The 19,406-nt window shown below is 37.9% G+C and overlaps 3 protein-coding genes across 3 annotated transcripts; all 3 read left to right on the forward strand.

Annotated features, from left to right (window-relative positions):
• LOC132560138 (putative acyl-CoA synthetase YngI) lies at positions 1-1,107 on the forward strand. Its single transcript, XM_060224786.1, has one exon. The coding sequence runs from the start codon at positions 40-42 to the stop codon at positions 1,105-1,107; it is 1,068 nt and encodes a 355-aa protein (XP_060080769.1). The 5' UTR covers positions 1-39.
• Positions 1,108-4,465: 3,358 nt separating this feature from the next.
• On the forward strand, positions 4,466-7,680 carry LOC132560139 (sulfotransferase 2A1-like). Its single transcript, XM_060224787.1, has 4 exons — positions 4,466-4,519; positions 5,135-5,324; positions 6,158-6,478; positions 7,562-7,680. The coding sequence occupies exons 1-4, from the start codon at positions 4,466-4,468 to the stop codon at positions 7,678-7,680; spliced, it is 684 nt and encodes a 227-aa protein (XP_060080770.1).
• A 9,832-nt stretch (positions 7,681-17,512) lies between these two features.
• LOC132560140 (medium-chain acyl-CoA ligase ACSF2, mitochondrial-like) lies at positions 17,513-19,165 on the forward strand. The gene has a single exon (XM_060224789.1). It carries the CDS (start codon positions 17,513-17,515, stop codon positions 19,163-19,165), a length of 1,653 nt encoding a protein of 550 aa, XP_060080772.1.
• The last annotated feature ends 241 nt before the right edge of the window (positions 19,166-19,406 follow it).

Here is a 19,406-nt window from a genome sequence, read left to right on the forward strand (position 1 = left end):
CCATCTCGGATCCTTCCCGAGTCCACTGCTGTTGTTCTAATGACGTCAGGATCCACCGGAGATGCAAAAATGATAGAGCATTCCCATTTCGGGTTGGTAAACACCGCATCATCTTTTATGCTGTCGAGAGGCTTAGACGAGGCAGATAGTGGTGGTGCGATGTACAATGACAGGCCTTTCTCTTGGGTAGGAGGTTCCGTAATCTATGGTCTTCTAAATGGTGACACGCGAGTATTTAGAGATGGGCGACTAACTATGAAGAAAGATGGTGTGTTTGGCCTTTGGAAAGCTGTTGTAGAAGAAAAATGCACCAATGGTTTTTTCATGCCATCAACAATTTTGGATCTGATAGAAAATATTGAAGAAATCACGAAGAGTAAATATCGCTTGAAGGCAATTCTCACAGGTGGTCAAATGATCAGCTCGCAGATCGTTGATGTACGCAAGAAACTGTGTAAGACGGTTGTGTCGTTGTATGGGCTAACAGAGATCTCAGTTGTGACAAGTATAGAGTTGGATCCTTCTACGCTTCCCGGGACTCTTGGTTCTCTTTTTGAAGGGGTTGAGGTTAAGATTGTCGATAGCGATTCAAATACGTTGCCTCGACAACAGTTGGGAGAAATTTGTTTTAAATGCCCTTGGATGTTAAAGGGTTATAGGAAAGCTTCAACAAAGCGCAGAAATGCCATCTCTGACGGATGGATGAATACTGGCGACATCGGAATCATAGATATCGAAGGGAACCTCGTCATCAAAGGCAAAGCAGAAAGTGTCATTAAACGACATACACTTAAAATCTTATCCGGAGATGTAGAGGAGTGCATCGCTACATTACCAGGTGTTAAGCGAGTCGTCATCATTGCTGTACCAGATGCTCGTTCGAATGAAGAGGTTTGCGCATGTGTGGTTCTTGATCAAAGTTCGGGGATCACCATGGATGAAGTTAAAACACATTGCAAAGAAAAACTCGGAGACAACATAACAGGCTACGCTCCGACGTATTATCTGCAGTTTCAAGTCATTCCTATGCTTGGAACAGGAAAACCTGATAGAATGAAAATTAAACACGATGCTTTAGAATTGATTAATCAGAAGCAATGTGTATAACTATTTCACAGACACAATTTACTTCAAAGCCGAAAACATCGGTTAGGCTGTTTTGACACAATGAAATTGTTTTCTGAGGGGATAAGGCGTAACAGAGTTTGTTTTGAATATTTTGCTTTGTATAAATACGGAGGAGGTGATTGTTAAATAAATATCTTACATAATTATCGAAATCAAAATCAAATATTGACAACTGGAATGTAAATATTTTACGTAGATTCTAGGATTTCCGCAAGAGCGTTTTTGGAAATATTTTCTTTTAAACTTGACAGACTGGGATACTAGGTATTTCAAGGCCACCGCCTTCATGGAAACAACGAAGGCGTTCAGTTTTATAGATGGGAAGTCACATTGATTCTTGTTTGTTCACATCGAACGCCGTCATTATTGACTGTCAAAGCATGGCTAGTACGTAATAAATTAAGTGCAACTGTAAAATTGATAACACGCATTGCTACACTATATCAGTAAGCTTCTCCTTACAGTGTTAGATTTTACCATTACTGTGTACTTCCATGAATATTTATGAATAACACAAGAATTAAAGCCAATCATGCATATTTTAACTCATTGTCTTGATTTTTCACTTCGTGAAACATAATACAACCATTCAAGAATTTTTTTTAGCATTTGTCTTCCACCTTTTTGTTCGTTTGATGTTATTTCCTTTTTGGATCGCTCTGTGTTTCACTGGTTGATGGCCCTAATGACCTTTTATGTGTTGACGGACCGTTAGGATTGCAATAATAATAAAGCATAATGCGCTTAAAATACCTTAGAATAAGATATCAAGTTCGGCAGGAAGTACAGGTTAAGTTTTAAAAAATAAAACAGTCGTAACGAAAGCAGGGGAGTAATCATGAAGCCATTGAATTGTGCATTTACAGAGACAGTACATACATTTTCTCAGTTCAATCGCTATTCAAACGGTTAAAAATAGCTTATACAAACGCCGGAAAATACACTACTGGCTGTAGGTAAAATACCCCTTTGTAATGAGCATTAATCTCGATTTTCCACATTAGTCTACATGAACAAGGATGGAGATACTTATGAAAACAAATATTTGATTTGACTGGCATTAATTCAAACTTTGATTAACGTAGGAATATTGTACAAAAGACACCTGAGTGAATAGAACCTTTCCGTACGGGTTTAGGCGTCTGATACAAATTAAAATTGATCGCAAAATTTAGACAGGTGCACTTGCCCCATTATTCTATCAATTACGTAATTTTCATATATCTGATAAATTAAGATTACCGTACATGGATAAATTCTGAACTGTCACCTAAATGAATTAAAATGTCGCTGGCAGGTTACTGTAAACCTCAGAGACTTGTCCACTATCTGTAGTCTCAATAATTATACAAATGACATAAAACAAATGAGAACAAAAATGACAAAAATTCGACAGTGCATATGATGAACAAGCACTGCTGGCAAAGCGTCATAGCATTGCAATAAATATTGAATTATAGAAGTTTCTATTTGGTACGATATTCATGAAACGAATCATATTTTTAATTTAACATCAATTGACGAGATGTAATGATGTGCGTGACGAGTGTAATACTTTTATGTGAACAACATGTCTAATCCTCTATACTCTGGAGTTCCTATGGAAACTTACAAATCCGTCGTGTTTGTGTGATTTTCTTTAATAAGGACGTAATCATAAAAGTCGAGACTTGTGGTCGCTGTGTTGGACTTAAAACACCAATCAAATTAGTCGCTGAGCTGGTTCCGATTGAGTTCTCCTCTTCAACTAATTTGTATTGACGTTTTGAGTGAGTATGAAAATATTTCGTTAATAATTGATCACTTAACCAGGTATGCTCAGGCAGTGCCGTGTAGCAATCAGACGGCACTTACACAGCTAAGGCCTTGTACGGCAAGTTCATTACCTGTTACAGCTTTCGTAAACAGCCTTACAATAATTAGGGTCGTAACTTCTAAAGCAAAGTTACTTACTCTGTACGATTGCAAGAGTTCAGAAGACTCGTACTACCCTCTACCATCAACAGGCAAACAGCTTTGCTAAAAGGTATAACAGGACACTCTTAGGGATGCTTTTCTCCTTTCAGGAGCACAAGAAACTTGACTGGACATCTTACATAGCACCGCTTGTACAAGCCCACTACGCAACAAAGAGCGATGCCACCGGGTATGCACCACACTATCTAATGTTTGATTGGCATCCTCGGTAGTCTGTAGATACATTCCTCGGAATTAGTCTAGACCACTAGGAAGCAGTTGGTCCAGCCTGCTATGATGGAAATGCTAGGGAGTCGTATGGATTTTGCGCACGAAACATTTCGTAAGTCCGCCTCCTCGAAAGCTGTTCAGAACACAGACAGTTATGACAGAATAGTTCGGAAGTCAAAACCAAGGTTGGTGATTGGTTAGAAAATCCGGTTTGAAGGGAAATATCAAATCGGCTGATAGGTGAAAATAGTAACCCTATTTGGTCGTCAGCATTCAAAATATCGACAATGCCATTTATAAGGTTGCACTTGATCCAAGAAGGGGTCCCGAAGGACTCTTTATAGGAACATGCATGTTCCAGAACGCCTATTCCAACTGATCAACTAGATTCAGAACCAACTTCCTCCCAGGAACTGACTCAGAATCAGATTCCGCAATACTTCCTTTTGTCAAAAGGCGCTCTATTTGAGAAATGGTGATTTTAACACCACCGAATGGACTAAATCTACTACGGTAACAGTGAGGTTTGATTCACTTTTCCCGGAGACGTTGTAGAGGAATCGGAGTGAGAGAGAGCCTGGTCCATTAGCAGAGAAAGCAATAAGCCCTACTACAGAGATCCAGCCTGTTTTGCGGAGATCAAATCGGCTTTCAAAACCACCTGAACGTTGGGTTTATTCGTTTTTTCATTGCAAGCTGCCATTACGGGTCCTGATGAAATCCTTGTTTTACACTGTGATATCTCAATTACATGTCGTTTTTTTTACTTGAATATACTGTTTTAAGTAGCTTATTATTTTACTAATTGGCAGAAGTACTGATTTGAAGGGGGCTACCTCAACCACTGAGAATGATCCACTGAGCTTATGATAGATGGTTTTAACTCCAAAATGTTCAACCTCATTTCAATATACTAAATGTAACAAAGGTCATAAGTTATTTCAATTCATCTACTAGGATTCGTACCCGGGACCTTTGGCCTACTAAACTAAAGCTCAACCGACCGAGCTGGAGAGAAGGTCACTAGAATCGAGCGGTATATGCAGATAGTATTAACCAGGGCTACATAGCCTTGCAAAACATATTGTACTTGAATCAGATACAAGTATAACGTATATGTTATCTGTTAGTGAACAACAGTAACGTTAAAATGGGTCACATTCTATATTGTGACATATACAGACGCCCACTAGAAAATAACAAGGTGAGTCAATGGATATCAAAGTGAACACTTTATTTATTTCAAGTTTAAGTGTGCATTGTAATTCAACAGTACACTGATCTAACTTTCGTGGTAAATATTTCAGTTTTTAAAGATCGATGTACCACTACAAACTGATGAGCTCAAAAAACAAAACATACTGTATGTCCTTCGTTTAATATATAATAGTTTTTTCCCGTAGAATGAGGAAGATTGCGAAAAATTACAAAAAATCACGGGTAAAAAGCACGATAGAATATTGTTTTTTTCAGTTCAAAAAGATAAAATAAGTGCTGCATGACACAGCAAATGTATTGTTTTATTGAAACCGCTTTAGGATTTACTCGTATTCATTGTATTATAGAACTTACATAAGGAGGCCTATCATCCCTTCCTTGCATTTGAATGACTGTTGCAGTGTTAAAGACCTAATATTTCAAACAAGAAATATGCACTGTCCATGTATAAGTTGATATGGTGATCACTTACAGTGTTATCTCATAAAATTGATATATAGTAGTTTAATGATACAATCAGTAACTTACTGACAATGGAATAACTAGCAATAAATAGTTAACTTCTTCTAAAAATCTCAAATTTACCTTAACCATTATCCAGGTTCTTCAATCTGTCGTAATGGAGATACGAAAAGTCGTTGAAGGGAGTGGAGAGGAGGTGACATACAAATACTACGACGGTGTTTTTTTCCCGGCCTATGTGCAAGGAGATTGCAAAGATCGGGTTGTGAAAGTCATGGACATGAAATTCAAAGATGGCGACGTGCTGATAGCGTCATATCCAAAAGCAGGTATCAAATAATGTCGACCTTTTCGAAGAAAGAATATAAAAAAATGAAATTGACAAACTACATCAGAGGTCATATTTAGGGCAAGTGGCATAGAAGAAAGTCACTAGAAAAATGAAAAAAATATCATTCTGAATAAAAAGGATAATATATCATGTTAAAAAATCGGTCATTAATAATTGATAATACATGTCAATAAATGTCACAAATTGAATCAAGTACGAAGGACATTAATGTTTCTATCACGCGTTCAACGTTAGCGCATTGAGTCAGCACAGAGACCGGAATATTTCAAGTGATCAGCATTTACGTTCCATGTATATAACGTTTTGATCAGCAGGTATCCTACTGTAAACAGGGAAGATATATTTGGAAATGTCAGCTTATAAATTATGTGGTCAATACACAATGCACATCATACGGTGGTATCGACCTCCTAAGACTAAGTTTTTGAAACCTAGGAGGCGACTGACACACAAGTTCAAACAATACTTTTTATCTACTTTTATTTCTATAACTTAATATTGTTTCCAAATAACGTAATCCACAATCAAACCTCTCTTGGCCTATCGGATGGCAAATTTACTGAATTGGTACCGATATTAGTCTGAAATGTAAAAAAAAGTATATAAAATCTATTCAAGAAGGCTTTGAATCAGATAAGACAGTTTAATAGATATGGGTTGAATGCAAAGACTTCTTTAAAATTAGCAGCTATGTCATCTTTCATATTTCCATAATAAAATATGAATGAAAATTCAAAATATGGTCACATTGGAGCTTGTTCTCTAGATTCCGCAAACATCTAACGTTAGTTATGTGCTTTTTCATTACAGGAACACACTGGGTTTACGATATCATGCATATGTTGATGACTGGGAAAACTGAGTTTGAAGAAATCTTTCGCATTTTGGATTTTGAACAGATGGAATTATTCGATGCAGCGAAGACACCTAGACATTTTGCAACACATTTTTACCCTAAGCATCTACCAAAAGATTTCCTAAAGAACAAGGGAAAGCTTGTATATGTCTACAGAAACCCGAAAGACTCTGCCGTTTCTTATTATACGTGTGTAAAAAGACTCAATGTGCGTGTAGCCAAGGATTATAACGGGAAATGGGAAGATTTTATAAAACTTTACTCAGAGGGTACAGGTAAGTAAGTTATTACATATACGATGATATGATAAAGAATTAATTTCGTCATGAATTGTGATGACATTATGGAGTAATTGTAAACATTGAAATGTGACATTGTTGACATGGTAGTATGGCAGTTCCCTTGTAACGACGAGTCATTACGTCTAGAGTTAGGATATGACTGTTAAATTTAATGATGCTATAAACCACCAATAAATGACTGAATTTCTAAGAGACAGCATCATGTTACATGTGCCTTTGCTACGATTGAATGAAAACGTGGCTATTCCGTATGATAACGCTATATTATTAGATGTGCCATTTTCATCTTGATTGTCACCACTTAAAGGATATTTAACAACTACGAAATTGTGAATAAACCACAACCAAAAAGACAATTTTTCGTCACTAATATTGAAATATTGATTGCCGAAGGATATTTGACATTTCAAATAGGATATGATGAAGAACTCCGCTAATTTGTTATCAATAGTTTTTTCACATGATTTCATCGTAAATTCTAAATAAATATGTTACCGTTTGTTAGTGCTCTTTTTTCTAGCACTTGGTCCTATTTGCCCTTAAATAATGATAAAAAATAAGAGAAATCTTACTTGTGATGGAAATTCTAGGAGTGATAAGGTCCTCCCAAATGAATGTGCAGAACACATGATGAGCAGAGCGTTAAGGGGGAAATGGTGCTCACTTTTAGACACTGTTTACAGTTTCTTTGGCAAGAACCTGTGTGTTTCAAGTGCGTTACCTCTACGGAAACACAATGCTGTTTTTAATATTGATTTCGACGATAAATAGCTCTTGCGCTATCCGCTAACGTTCTGGTCAACATTTAATGTTTACTATCTTTTCCATTCATAAGCATATGATTTGGCGAAGTAACAATAACCTAACGACTGAATCACAAATAATTAAAACCATTTTGAATGTATTGTAGTCCTTTCATTAACTCACTGCTTATTCTAAAAGTATTCTACGAACCATCTTTTCAAATGCTTGGGGTGATCTACATTTGCAGTTTGAAGAATTTTACATTTTTATGAATTGTATATTTCTCGTAATTTTGAATTTTACTACTTTCAGCTGCATACAACTCGTGGTTTGACCATGCCAAGGCGTGGCAACAGTTCATGATCGACAACCCTAACTACCCTATTTTTGTTACCTCCTTCGAGGAGATGAAAAAGGTTTCTATTCTGTGAGATATTTTAGCATAATTAATAACATTGTGTTCCACTTCAATTTGTATAAAACAATGCTTGTAGTTTCAATATAAAAGTAGACCTCTTATGGATGTTAAACTTAAATTCTATATGGAAAAATGTAAAGAATGGCATGATGGCATTCATCTAAACTTCTGAACAAATTGACATGTTGCAGTTTCAATATTCATGTAGGAAAAGGGGAACATGTACATAATTTTAGATACCGTTAGAGATAAAGCAATATGTATTCGTGTAAATTATTGTTGTTTAATCCATTCCGTTAACATCGTTATATTTTAAGGACCTGCAGAGTTGTGTTAAAAGACTTGCAGCATTTATGGAAATGGACCATGAAGCGACATTTTTGAACGAGGTGACAAATAAATGTCAGTTTGCATCAGTCATTCAAGAGAAAACAAATAACATATCAGAGCGGATTAAGAGTGTTTCAAGAGATGGCAAACACCCCTTTTACAGGAAAGGTAAACATGATCGATTTCTACTTTCTATCTGTTTTATGATAACTAGAAAATATATTATGTTTCGGAACGCATTTCTGTCTCCAAAATTTGTTATTTTTATCTGCAAAAAATATCAAGAAATACCACAATAGTAATATAAACATAACTCAAACTTAAACTCCATAAAACTAGGGCAAAATATGAACAAGAGAAAGATTTACACGGAGACCCCTAAAAAAGTACACGGAGAAAAAGACCAGGTGTTCCGGAAGAGTAAGCGTCTTCTGCTTCGTCGCATTTGTAGAAAGTTTGGGTTTCCTGAATTTTCTTTTACAAGAGCAAAACAATCTTAGCATGTTTACCAAATTTTAATTCCGACTCAAAATTTATGAAACGATGGCAAATTATTAGTAACATGATTTACACGGAAAACATGAAAATTCAAAGGCTAATAGTTATGCTACGGAATGGTAAGTGACTTTTACTTGACACGCCATGTCATTTTTATTAATCCACTGATACTGACGAGCATCGAGTATATCTATATTCATATAGCAATAATGATAATCTTTTGTAGTAACTAGAACGTAGCCGGGGTGCATAGTTAGTCAAGTCACTGGTTTACTAATCATATAAAATACTTGAAATGAATTGCGCGCCGACGTAAATATTGGTTTGCAATAAGATGAATCTAAGGCGTAGAAATATATATATATATATTATCTAGCTTCCTAGGCTTCAAAATATAGGCTCGTTGCATCATTGGGGAGTCATGTAAGCACGACACAGGTGTAAGATTTTTTTTCTTATTTTTACTTCATGGTTTGGCTCTACTGTATCAAACACTTAAGCTTTATTAAAAGGTGCTATTCACCTCGGTGTCTTTCCTACAGTCCAGAAGACTTATGAAACAATAACTATTTACCGTACTGATTTTCAAGAGGAAGTATCTCATAACTGGTATACTAGTCCATTATATGTAAATGAATTTTTGTAACTTATAGGTGAAGTGGGTGATTGGAAGAACTGGTTCACTGTTGCTCAGAACGAACTGTTTGACACAAGAAATAAGGAAAATATTTCCATAATAAATGTACCGATCATTTTTACACTGTAACTGTGACGCTGACACAAAGTGCTGAATGAATAGCAATGAAGATATAATTTACCTATGCAATCGTCTTTATTGCTCATTTAATAGACCAAAATGTGGACAAATAATCAGACACATGTTTTTGACGATTAAGTTTCTGGAGTTGTTCACCTCAAGGTGGGCAGTACGATATATGTTCTTTAAAATAAAGTAACTATGATAACTCACCACAAATCACATGAGTAGTTCATATCATGGTTGGCACTATGATATATTCTGTACATTAAAGTAACTATAAGAACCCACAATAAAGTCTTTACAAATCTCTGATGGTGTTATGGTCTTTTCTTTCTACCATGAGGACAAACTGATCTGCTGAACATTCCAAGCACACCTATATCATGTTGTTTATTTTGTGTATTTACTTATTCAATATGTTGATCACATTCCAGGCGTAAAACTCTCCTGAGTCTGGCTGTTGTGGGGGAAGTATGATCATAAAAGCAAGGTGTAAACAGAGTAAAAAAAATGGCAGTTTTTCTCTTTATACACGATTTCTTTGTTTGTTGTTTTATAATTATTTTTATTTATTTAAGTCTGAGCACTCAACTTAAGAATGGTCACCCGATGTATGCGGGGTTGACATGTTAGCGTGTGTTTGTTCATGGTATATATTCGTGAAAAACTACATTTTCATGGTCTGAAACTGATGTCGTCTTTACAGTGCATACCTGTATGTTAACCAGAATTCAATAAAGCATAAAGGCTTATCTAGATCTCTCTTTATCACAGGTTATTGTAGACGACCCAAGCAAGAATATCATACATGAATACACGACCAGTTGGATGTTCCGTCATTTCATCATGTTTTAAAGATAGCTCAGAAACCTTAATACATTTACGTTACATTGAGGAATGGAATGTAATATGAAAATGTTGGGTATCTTACTGAATTTTACTTACACAAAATTATGAGGAATTGACGAGTGATTTCAGTCGATGAAGCGCTCTTGTTTCCTCAAATCTGTCGTAAAGTTAATGCATGTTCACAAATAGATGAATATGTATTTACTTTTGAGATAGCAAACATATCTGTTTTACGTCATATATTCGATTTGATATAATTGTATTATTTCAAACTATTTTCCGTCTCACATCTGCTGTTGTAGTTGACGTCTTATAGCAATATTCTGTACTTTATTTCCGACTAAAGATAGACAACTCCCACTGAACTTAGTCAACTTCTCGAAACTAGTTTCGTGTTATTTGTTTGGAGTTTCACAGACAAAATGACATGTAATGGGACCAGTAACGTTGTTATAATTGCATCACAATTCATTGTCTTAACCTAGTGATAATGGAATGACACCATACACAATCACATTATAATATCAAAGGTCAGGTTAGAAATCATGACAAAGATATTGGTTAAAACCAGGTTCGGAATGGTCACGTAATGAACATGGTTATTTCAGATCAGAACAGTGAATGGTGGTAACCACAACAGCGAGTGTCGACTGTGTTAGTTTGAAGCTGACAATCTTTATAATTTTTTTCTCATAAAGTGAAATAATTTTTGTATAGTCGAATTTCAAGTATTTCATCGCTTACCCGAATCCAAAAGCATGGAGAAATAGTAACCGTCTAGTCCTTTTAAGCAATGTCCAATGGTAATATTGCCACCGCCCTACAATGGTCCTGACGCCACCGCCCAACAATGGTCCTGATGCCACCGCCCTACAATGGTCCTAATGCCACCGCCCTACAATGGTCCTGATGCCACCGCCCTACAATGGTCATACTGCCACCGCCCTACAATGGTCCTGATGCCACCGCCCTACAATGGTCCTAATGCCACCGCCCTACAATGGTCCTCTCGCCACCGCCCTACAATTGTCCTGATGCCACCGCCCTACAATGGTCCTCTCGCCATCGCCTTACAATGGCCCTAATGCCACCGCCCTACAATGGTCCTCTCGCCACCGCCCTACAATTGTCCTGATGCCACCGCCCTACAATGGTCCTCTCGCCATCGCCCTACAATGGTCCTAATGCCACCGCCCTACAATGGTCCTCTCGCCACTACCCTACAATGGTCATACTGCCACCGCCCTACAATGGTCCTAATGCCACTGCCCTACAATGGTCCTCTCGCCGCCGCCCTACAATGGTCCTGATGCCACCGCTTACAATGGTCCTCTCGCCATCGCCCTACAATGGCTCTAATGCCACCGCCCTACAATGGTCCTCTCGCCACCGCCCTACAATTGTCCTGATGCCACCGCCCTACAATGGTCCTCTCGCCATCGCCCTACAATGGTCCTAATGCCACCGCCCTACAATGGTCCTCTCGCCACTACCCTACAATGGTCATACTGCCACCGCCCTACAATGGTCCTAATGCCACTGCCCTACAATGGTCCTCTCGCCGCCGCCCTACAATGGTCCTGATGCCACCGCTTACAATGGTCCTCTCGCCATCGCCCTACAATGGCCCTAATGCCACCGCCCTACAATGGTCCTAATGGCACCGCCCTACAATGGTCCTCTCGCCACTACCCTTTAATGGTCATACTGCCACCGCCCTACAATGGTTCTAATGCCACCGCCCTACAATGGTCCTGATGCCACCGCCCTACAATGGTCATATTGCCACCGCCCTACAATGGTCCTGATGCCACCGCCCTACAATGGTCCTCTCGCCACCGCCCTACAATGGTCCTGATGCCACCGCCCTACAATGGTCCTCTCGCCATCGCCCTACAATGGTCCTAATGCCACCGCCCTACAATGGTCCTCTCGCCACTACCCTACAATGGTCATACTGCCACCGCCCTACAATGGTCCTCTCGCCACTGTCCTACAATAGCTCTAATGCCACCACCATTGTCTCTGTAGAGTTAAGGCCAGGGGATATGCTTGATATCGTGTTGTTTTAGAGGTCGCTATTTCCTTCAAGCAATATACATAAACACAGTCCAAAAATAGGGGAAAACTTAATCTGGACACTCAACAGACAGACAGATATTTCCGATATAGGACCACAACTATCTATTAAAAAAACAAAAATATCGGTATTTACATAAAAGCTATACGGCAAAACTGGAATATCATTTCTTAAAAGCAAATATCAACGATATCTTTTTTACGATACGTTGTAATGCTATGCATTATATTCTTTAAAACCCTTTCCCGTTGGAGCTACTATGAAAATGGATTAAGGAAAAATTGCAGTTATATTTGAATGACAAATGATTCGAATATCCCTGCGAATTCACGTCACCAATGAAATGGAATTGTATATCAAAACTGTTCTAAGTGGTATTGTTTTGTTGACAGTTATTGTTCAATTAAATATTTAAATTAACTAAATTTCACATCGGGTTTATTATTTTGTTCTGGAAAAGTCTCAATGCAAACTGTATATTTCTTTTTGCAGTACAGTTATGGTGCGCTTACTACTCCACTGTTAATGAGATTGAATCCTAGATTTACCATTAAAATATCAAACTATGATTTTGATTATTGTAGCGCATATTCTCAATACAATTGTAACCAACTAAACGCTACTTGGCAGTATATTCTGAATTTGGGAGGTGACTTTATCCTTTTTGCTTCTGCAACTTCTGGTTAATCAAGAGCATCTGTTTAGACTTCAACACATTTGACCCCTTTGACCTTAAAGTCATTTCTTTCGTAAACATTGTCAGATTTTGTTCCCTACCGAGACATGCCATTAAATATATGCTGTTTTGTTTAGCTGATTTGAAATGTTTGTTTGAAGGTTTTAACGAAGTCGATCACTGTGACTTAGAATATGGATACTGGTCATCCTTTTCGTAAACTTTGTCAAGTTTTATTCCAGAGACCAACCTGCCAAATGTCATGCTTCTCTAAAGTCTAGTTTATTAGGAGAATTTGTTTCAATATTTAAAAAAAGACTCCTGTGACCTTTCTTATAGGTCAAGATCACTTTTTTTTCAAAACGGTATCGTACGTCATCGCAGATACCCAACAGCTAAAGATCAAGCTTCTAGGCCTTTTTGTCATTCAGCACAAGTTGTTTATGGTTTAAATAAATTTGACCTGCATTACCTTGAATATGGGTCAAGGTCATTTCGTGTCGAATTCTTTGTTGGGATGGATGCTTATTTCCCGAAAAGAACCTTATCAAATGGAATCACCTTTACCTATAATCGACAATCAAAGCTTGAATATACATTTGTATGCTTACATAGTTTGTCTTAAGATTAACGTTATACCCTTAGAACAACTGACGAGCCGTAGAAAGGCCTAACAGCTGCATGATGCGATTAAAATCATATCTTAAATTTGTATTGAAAACTACTTCTACTCGTGTGTATTTTGTGGAATTTTAACACGACTGCTTATACCTCATTTATAGGACAAAAGACTGAACACGAGTGCTATGATGGAGGTATTCTAGCTTGCAGCATTGTTGTTGAAGGCAGCATTGCCTTAAAGAAAAAATTAAGCTAAGTCACTCTTCCCTACACCGTCACACGCGTAACGAATACCTCGCGAGGACAGGTTGATAAGCTGATAACAGCACATACATATGATAAATACAAAGTAGAAATATTTAGTGGCTATAACAAGATAGAGATAACGGTATGCTCGGTTGGAAAAGTATAACACGGCAGAATCGTTTTGGTGCAGTCGTGTACCACTTCAGACCAGGATTTGGTGAGTCATTTAATATATTTTAAAATATACACATGTACTTGACGTTGGTCCAAAATTATCAGATGTATTATTCCGTTATCAGACTAGAGTACCTCCACGTCTTGATTTTTAGATTCTGGATTTTCTTTGATCACTTTGGATTTTTCTCGGTCACCTCATTGGCTTCAAGCAAATAGTCTAAGCATCACTGACAAGCATTCTCCTGCCTCATCGATACCTGATTTTAAATCGTCGGTCTTCAGTTTCATAGTGAATGAACAGTACAAGAAACACCCTAGTTATTTCCTACAGTTACTCTAGCCCTACTGCATCCAAAATTTTCAACTACAAACAAACGCTGCAGCGACTGAATGTAAATGACGTTAGAACTAGTCCTCCGTCAGCTTGTTCTTCCAACAGGGCACTATTCAACATGTTAAGCAACGAGAGTTTATATATGTTATTGATGAGATTGTCATAAACTTTTTGCGTACAGCAACATATACATTGTATTTATTGTAGTCTGCCAAATAGGATGAACCTTACCTATAAGCATGTTGTTGCAAGTCTTTTCGTGTAAATGAATCGCCATCTTAAACTTAGTCATTTTCAGGGTTTAGCCATTAGTATTCCAAGTCAGGCTAGAGAAACATGATGTTGGAATAAAGCAATGTGTATATTTGTAACATTTCATGTCAGGGCATATTTATGGTTTTCATATGTGATTTAGTTATCTATCCATGTTAAAAAACAATTTCCGTCTGAACAATACGATGGACAACATTGCATATTAGTAAACATTGCATTATTATCCTTGTGCACTTCTATATGACCTCAGCTGTAACGTGTGAACGGCTAGGATTCATAGCATCTTTCTGAATCGGTCTTCTGTCCCATTTGCGTAATCGTGAGAGGAAACTCAAGATTTGCCATTTGTCTTTTCTTTCGTCCCTTCAGACTTTTTTTCTAACCAGAATTACATCTGATACTGTCTTACATTTGGCACCGATGTTGGCGTCTTCCCGTGGGAGAAAATCATGACGCACCAAAATCATTAAAACTTTACTTTCGTGTTCCCTGCTTGCAATTCAGCATTGCACGAGGTGTCCTGAACAGCAGGGATCACTCGAAGGCGGAGTCTCCTTGTAACAGCTGATAGCTGCCTCCCTGACTAATATACGGAAAGCTCGCCGCATACCATCGAGAGCAGTTAGGGTACACTGTCGTGCCCATAGACACAAACACGTGAGCAACAGACTCGCTCTTAGGATCTCGTCCTAAGGCTACGTTGGCCAACGTTCTAACCGACTGAGCTATCTCGGTCCCTCTGGTGGGGTGTTATGCTACCATTTTCCGTTTTTGCCATTTCAATATGAGTGTATGTCAATGATCCCAATATCCATGAACTCCGTCTTCATATAATCCCGAAACAGAAAAAAGGCAAATATATAAATATATTCTATAGAGATTACTACTTAGAAAGAGCAGAAATTGTTGAAAACGTACAAAAATCGTTGTTGATAATTAAGATATTTCCTGTCAAATGACTGTTATTTTCCCAAGCTATCAATAGATGTACATGTCATATGGAAAGCCATATTTAGTAAATGCATGTTAAACCAAGGAATAATTATATTACTGGCCTCTGTTAATGCTTATTATCAGTATTTATCCTCTTAAGGATTTTGTTATCATATTCCACCATGAAATACCAACTCATTATATATATATATTCATTCTTAATGAAGTAGGGAAAGGACATGGAAGTCGAATCATTGCCAGCCTTTGACTTATTTCATTGCGGTATTATCATTACAGTACTTTTATCATAAACTGCCAGTTTCAAAGTATTTTAATTGATAAATATGTGATTGTTCCCATTAGAACATGGAACAGAAGACGCACAAGTGAATAGCAACGTTTGATACAAATGAATTTAAGGGTTAGAGTAGGTGTTAAACTGCATCATACAGCTGTTTTATCCTTCTAGGACACTCAGTGATGCTACATCATACAGCTGTTTCGTCCTTCTAGGACTCGTCAGTGATGTTACATCACACAGCTGTTTTTGTCCTTCTAGGACTCGTCAGTGATGCTACATCATACAGCTATTTTTTCTTTCTAGGACTCGTCGATGATGCTACATCATACAGCTGTTTTGTCCTTCTAGGACTCGTCAGTGATGTTACATCACACAGCTGTTTTTGTCCTTCTAGGACTCGTCAATGATGCTACATCATACAGCTATTTTTTCCTTCTAGGACTCGTCGATGATGCTACATCATACAGCTATTTTTTCTTTCTAGGACTCGTCGATGATGCTACATCATACAGCTGTTTTGTCCTTCTAGGACTCGTCAGTGATGGTACATCATACAGCTGTTTTTTTCCTTCTAGGACACTCAGTGATGCTACATCATACGGCTGTTTTATTCTTCTAGGACTCGTCAATGATGCTACATCATACAGCTGTTTTGTCCTTCTAGGACTCGTCAGTGATGTTACATCACACAGCTGTTTTTTTCCTTCTAGGACTCGTCAATGATGCTACATCATACAGCTATTTTTTCCTTCTAGGACTCGTCGATGATGCTACATCATACAGCTATTTTTTCCTTCTAGGACTCGTCGATGATGCTACATCATACAGCTGTTTTGTCCTTCCTTCTAGGACTCGTCAGTGATGGTACATCATACAGCTGTTTCGTCCTTCTGGGTCTCGTCAGTGATGCTACATCATACAGCTGTTTTTGTCCTTCTAGGACTCTCAGTGATATTAAGGAACTAAATTTTTAAGCCTATGAGACGACTAAGAAAAATCCAAAGTGACCAAAACAAAGATCAAGATCTAGATTGGGATATGTTCTAGTCCCATAAATCAATATATTTTTATGTTTTTATGTTTAAAAACGTGATTATGATGAGTATTGTAACACAGCCCGTCGAGAGACAAGTAAAGAACGCAGGTTTTCTTCTTGACAAGTAGTTTAATCTTCAGACAGCGAGGTCACACACAGACTGGACAGGTCGATAGTCAGGAGAGCGGAGTCTGGCGTGCTGCTTGGTCTCTAAAATCAGACTCCCTGTTTACAAATTGCACTGTGCCTTTTATACACATAGGGCTGTTATCATTATCATCATGTCCAATGGTTGTAATGATCGCAATAACTTATTTTGGAACAAATCTGTCCAACTTTCATGATACAGTAGTCAAAGGTTATTATAATGTACGTGAAACAGTACAACAAATTACTTTCTAATTAGTATTTGGACTATGTACCGTTTACCACCTGTTAACATTTGATTAATATTGGACAGTTGTTTACTAACTCTGGATAGTTTCAATGACCTGCAGGCCCACACCTGTGCAACGCGACATCTCCGCTGTACCAGTCGCCTGACATACATGTATCTATTAAATATTGATCCAAATAGTTTATACAACAGAATTACAGATAATTCTCACTTATTACTTGTTCCTAGTTATAAATTACCATTATATAATTATTACGAATGACTACATAATGATTAACCTCCAAATACTGAACTTGTTACATTATGTTATTATAATTATTTGCTTTTCAGCAACATGAGTACTGTAAGCTATCTACACAATCCACCATCAGGGTCGTACCAATACATAACCATCAACGACGTCATAAAGAAAAATGCCGAAATCATACCAAATACCGAGGCATTTGTTTATCGGCCCGCTGATGGACCACGACAGAGCATCACATATGGAGAACTATACAAGAGAGCTGTAGTAGTGGCTCGATTTCTCGTTTCCTCAGGGGTACAAAAACAGGATATGGTAGGCCTGTTTGGTCCCAATACCCTGGCTAGGATTGTGGCTGAATTTGGTATCATTTTATCAGGAGCTGTAGTCCTTCAACTGAACATTGAATACAAAAACGCCGAGGATGCAATAGACATTTTAGACAAGAGTAAATGTGAGATGATGTTTGCTGATCCTGGAAATAATGACCAATACCTCTCCATTATAGAATCACTGGAAACCAGCGAGGAAAATAATCCACAGCGTCGACAATACATTTTACTACGAGAAACAAAATCCACTAGACTTATCCACAAAGTAATCGATGAGATAACTACACAGGCTGAGGATGACGTCATTTTACCCAAAGTGAACCCAGAAGATGACGCTTTTGTATTCACCACTTCCGGTAGCACTGGCAAACCGAAACTGGTAGTGCACTCTCAATTCTTTATGACAATATCATTGAAAGCAATTCCTGATGCCACAACCGGAATAAAAATTCTTTACAATGATCGTCCATTCTGCTGGATCGGAGGATCAGTAGTCATGTCAAGTATGTTAGGACAAACAAGAGTCTTTACGGACCCAACAATGGGAACAACAGAGAACGGAATCAAGAAAATCTGGGATATTATGAGGGAGGAAGATGTCATGACTTCATCCCTCATGCCATATCACATTTATGATTTGATCAAAGAGGCGACAAGTATTCCTGACGATGGATACAGGTTAGAGATGATTGCATCAGGAGGTCAGATTGTAGATAACTTCTATACTCAAGTAATCGGTAGATTTTGTAGGAGCATCATCATTGGTTATGGATCTTCTGAAGCCGCTGGTGTATCATATTCCATGCTAATTAAAGAGGGAGATTTTATTGAAACTGGGAAAATAGGTCCACCTATTCCAGGTGTAGAAATCAGAATCGTAGACGACGATGGATGCATAGTTGCAACCGAAACTCATGGCAATATTCAGGTTAGAAGTGCCTTACTGATGAAACGGTATCATATGGATACAGCTTTGACGAGTGCTATGTTCACCAATGACAGACCACCATGGCTTAAAACAGGAGACATTGGATTGCTTACATCTTCTGGTGATCTCATTGTGCAGGGAAGAACGAGCGACACGATAGCCCGTGGCGGAAGAAAGATCCTACCGGGTGCTATAGATGACTTAGTGAAGAAGATGGAAGGCATCAGAGACGTCGTAACGGTGGCTGTACCTGATACCCGGATGTATGAAGAAGCGTGTGTTTGCTATATTTCATCTGAGCTGACTCCTGCAGAGGTACAAAGTTACTGTGAAAATAATTTCATCAACAAAGTCTCGTTGGACGGTATGGGATCCATGCCTAGATATTTCCTCAAATTTAACGAATTCCCTACCGCTTTTACAGGGAAGACTGACAAAAAGAAACTGAAAACCGAGGCTGCAAGACGTCTAAATCTTGATTGATATCTCTAAGTCAGCGGTTTTGAAACTGCATTGAAGATATTCATCGAAAACAAATTCGAAACTACCAGTTCATTTACACAAACAGACTATTTTTATGATTTATGGAACACCTGGTGATCTGTTCGGCCGTCAGTTTTTTCTAATCTCTTTCTGTGTCCATTGTGTAATGACCTTTTGTGAACAGAAATTGCATACTCTTGATATTGAAATGCTTATTAGTTGTTATCGGTTTGTAAATACA

Source organism: Ylistrum balloti, unplaced genomic scaffold, assembly GCF_031769215.1.
Source record: "Ylistrum balloti isolate Yb309-2 unplaced genomic scaffold, AGI_CSIRO_Ybal_v1 Utg371020, whole genome shotgun sequence".
Classification (NCBI taxonomy): domain Eukaryota; kingdom Metazoa; phylum Mollusca; class Bivalvia; order Pectinida; family Pectinidae; genus Ylistrum; species Ylistrum balloti.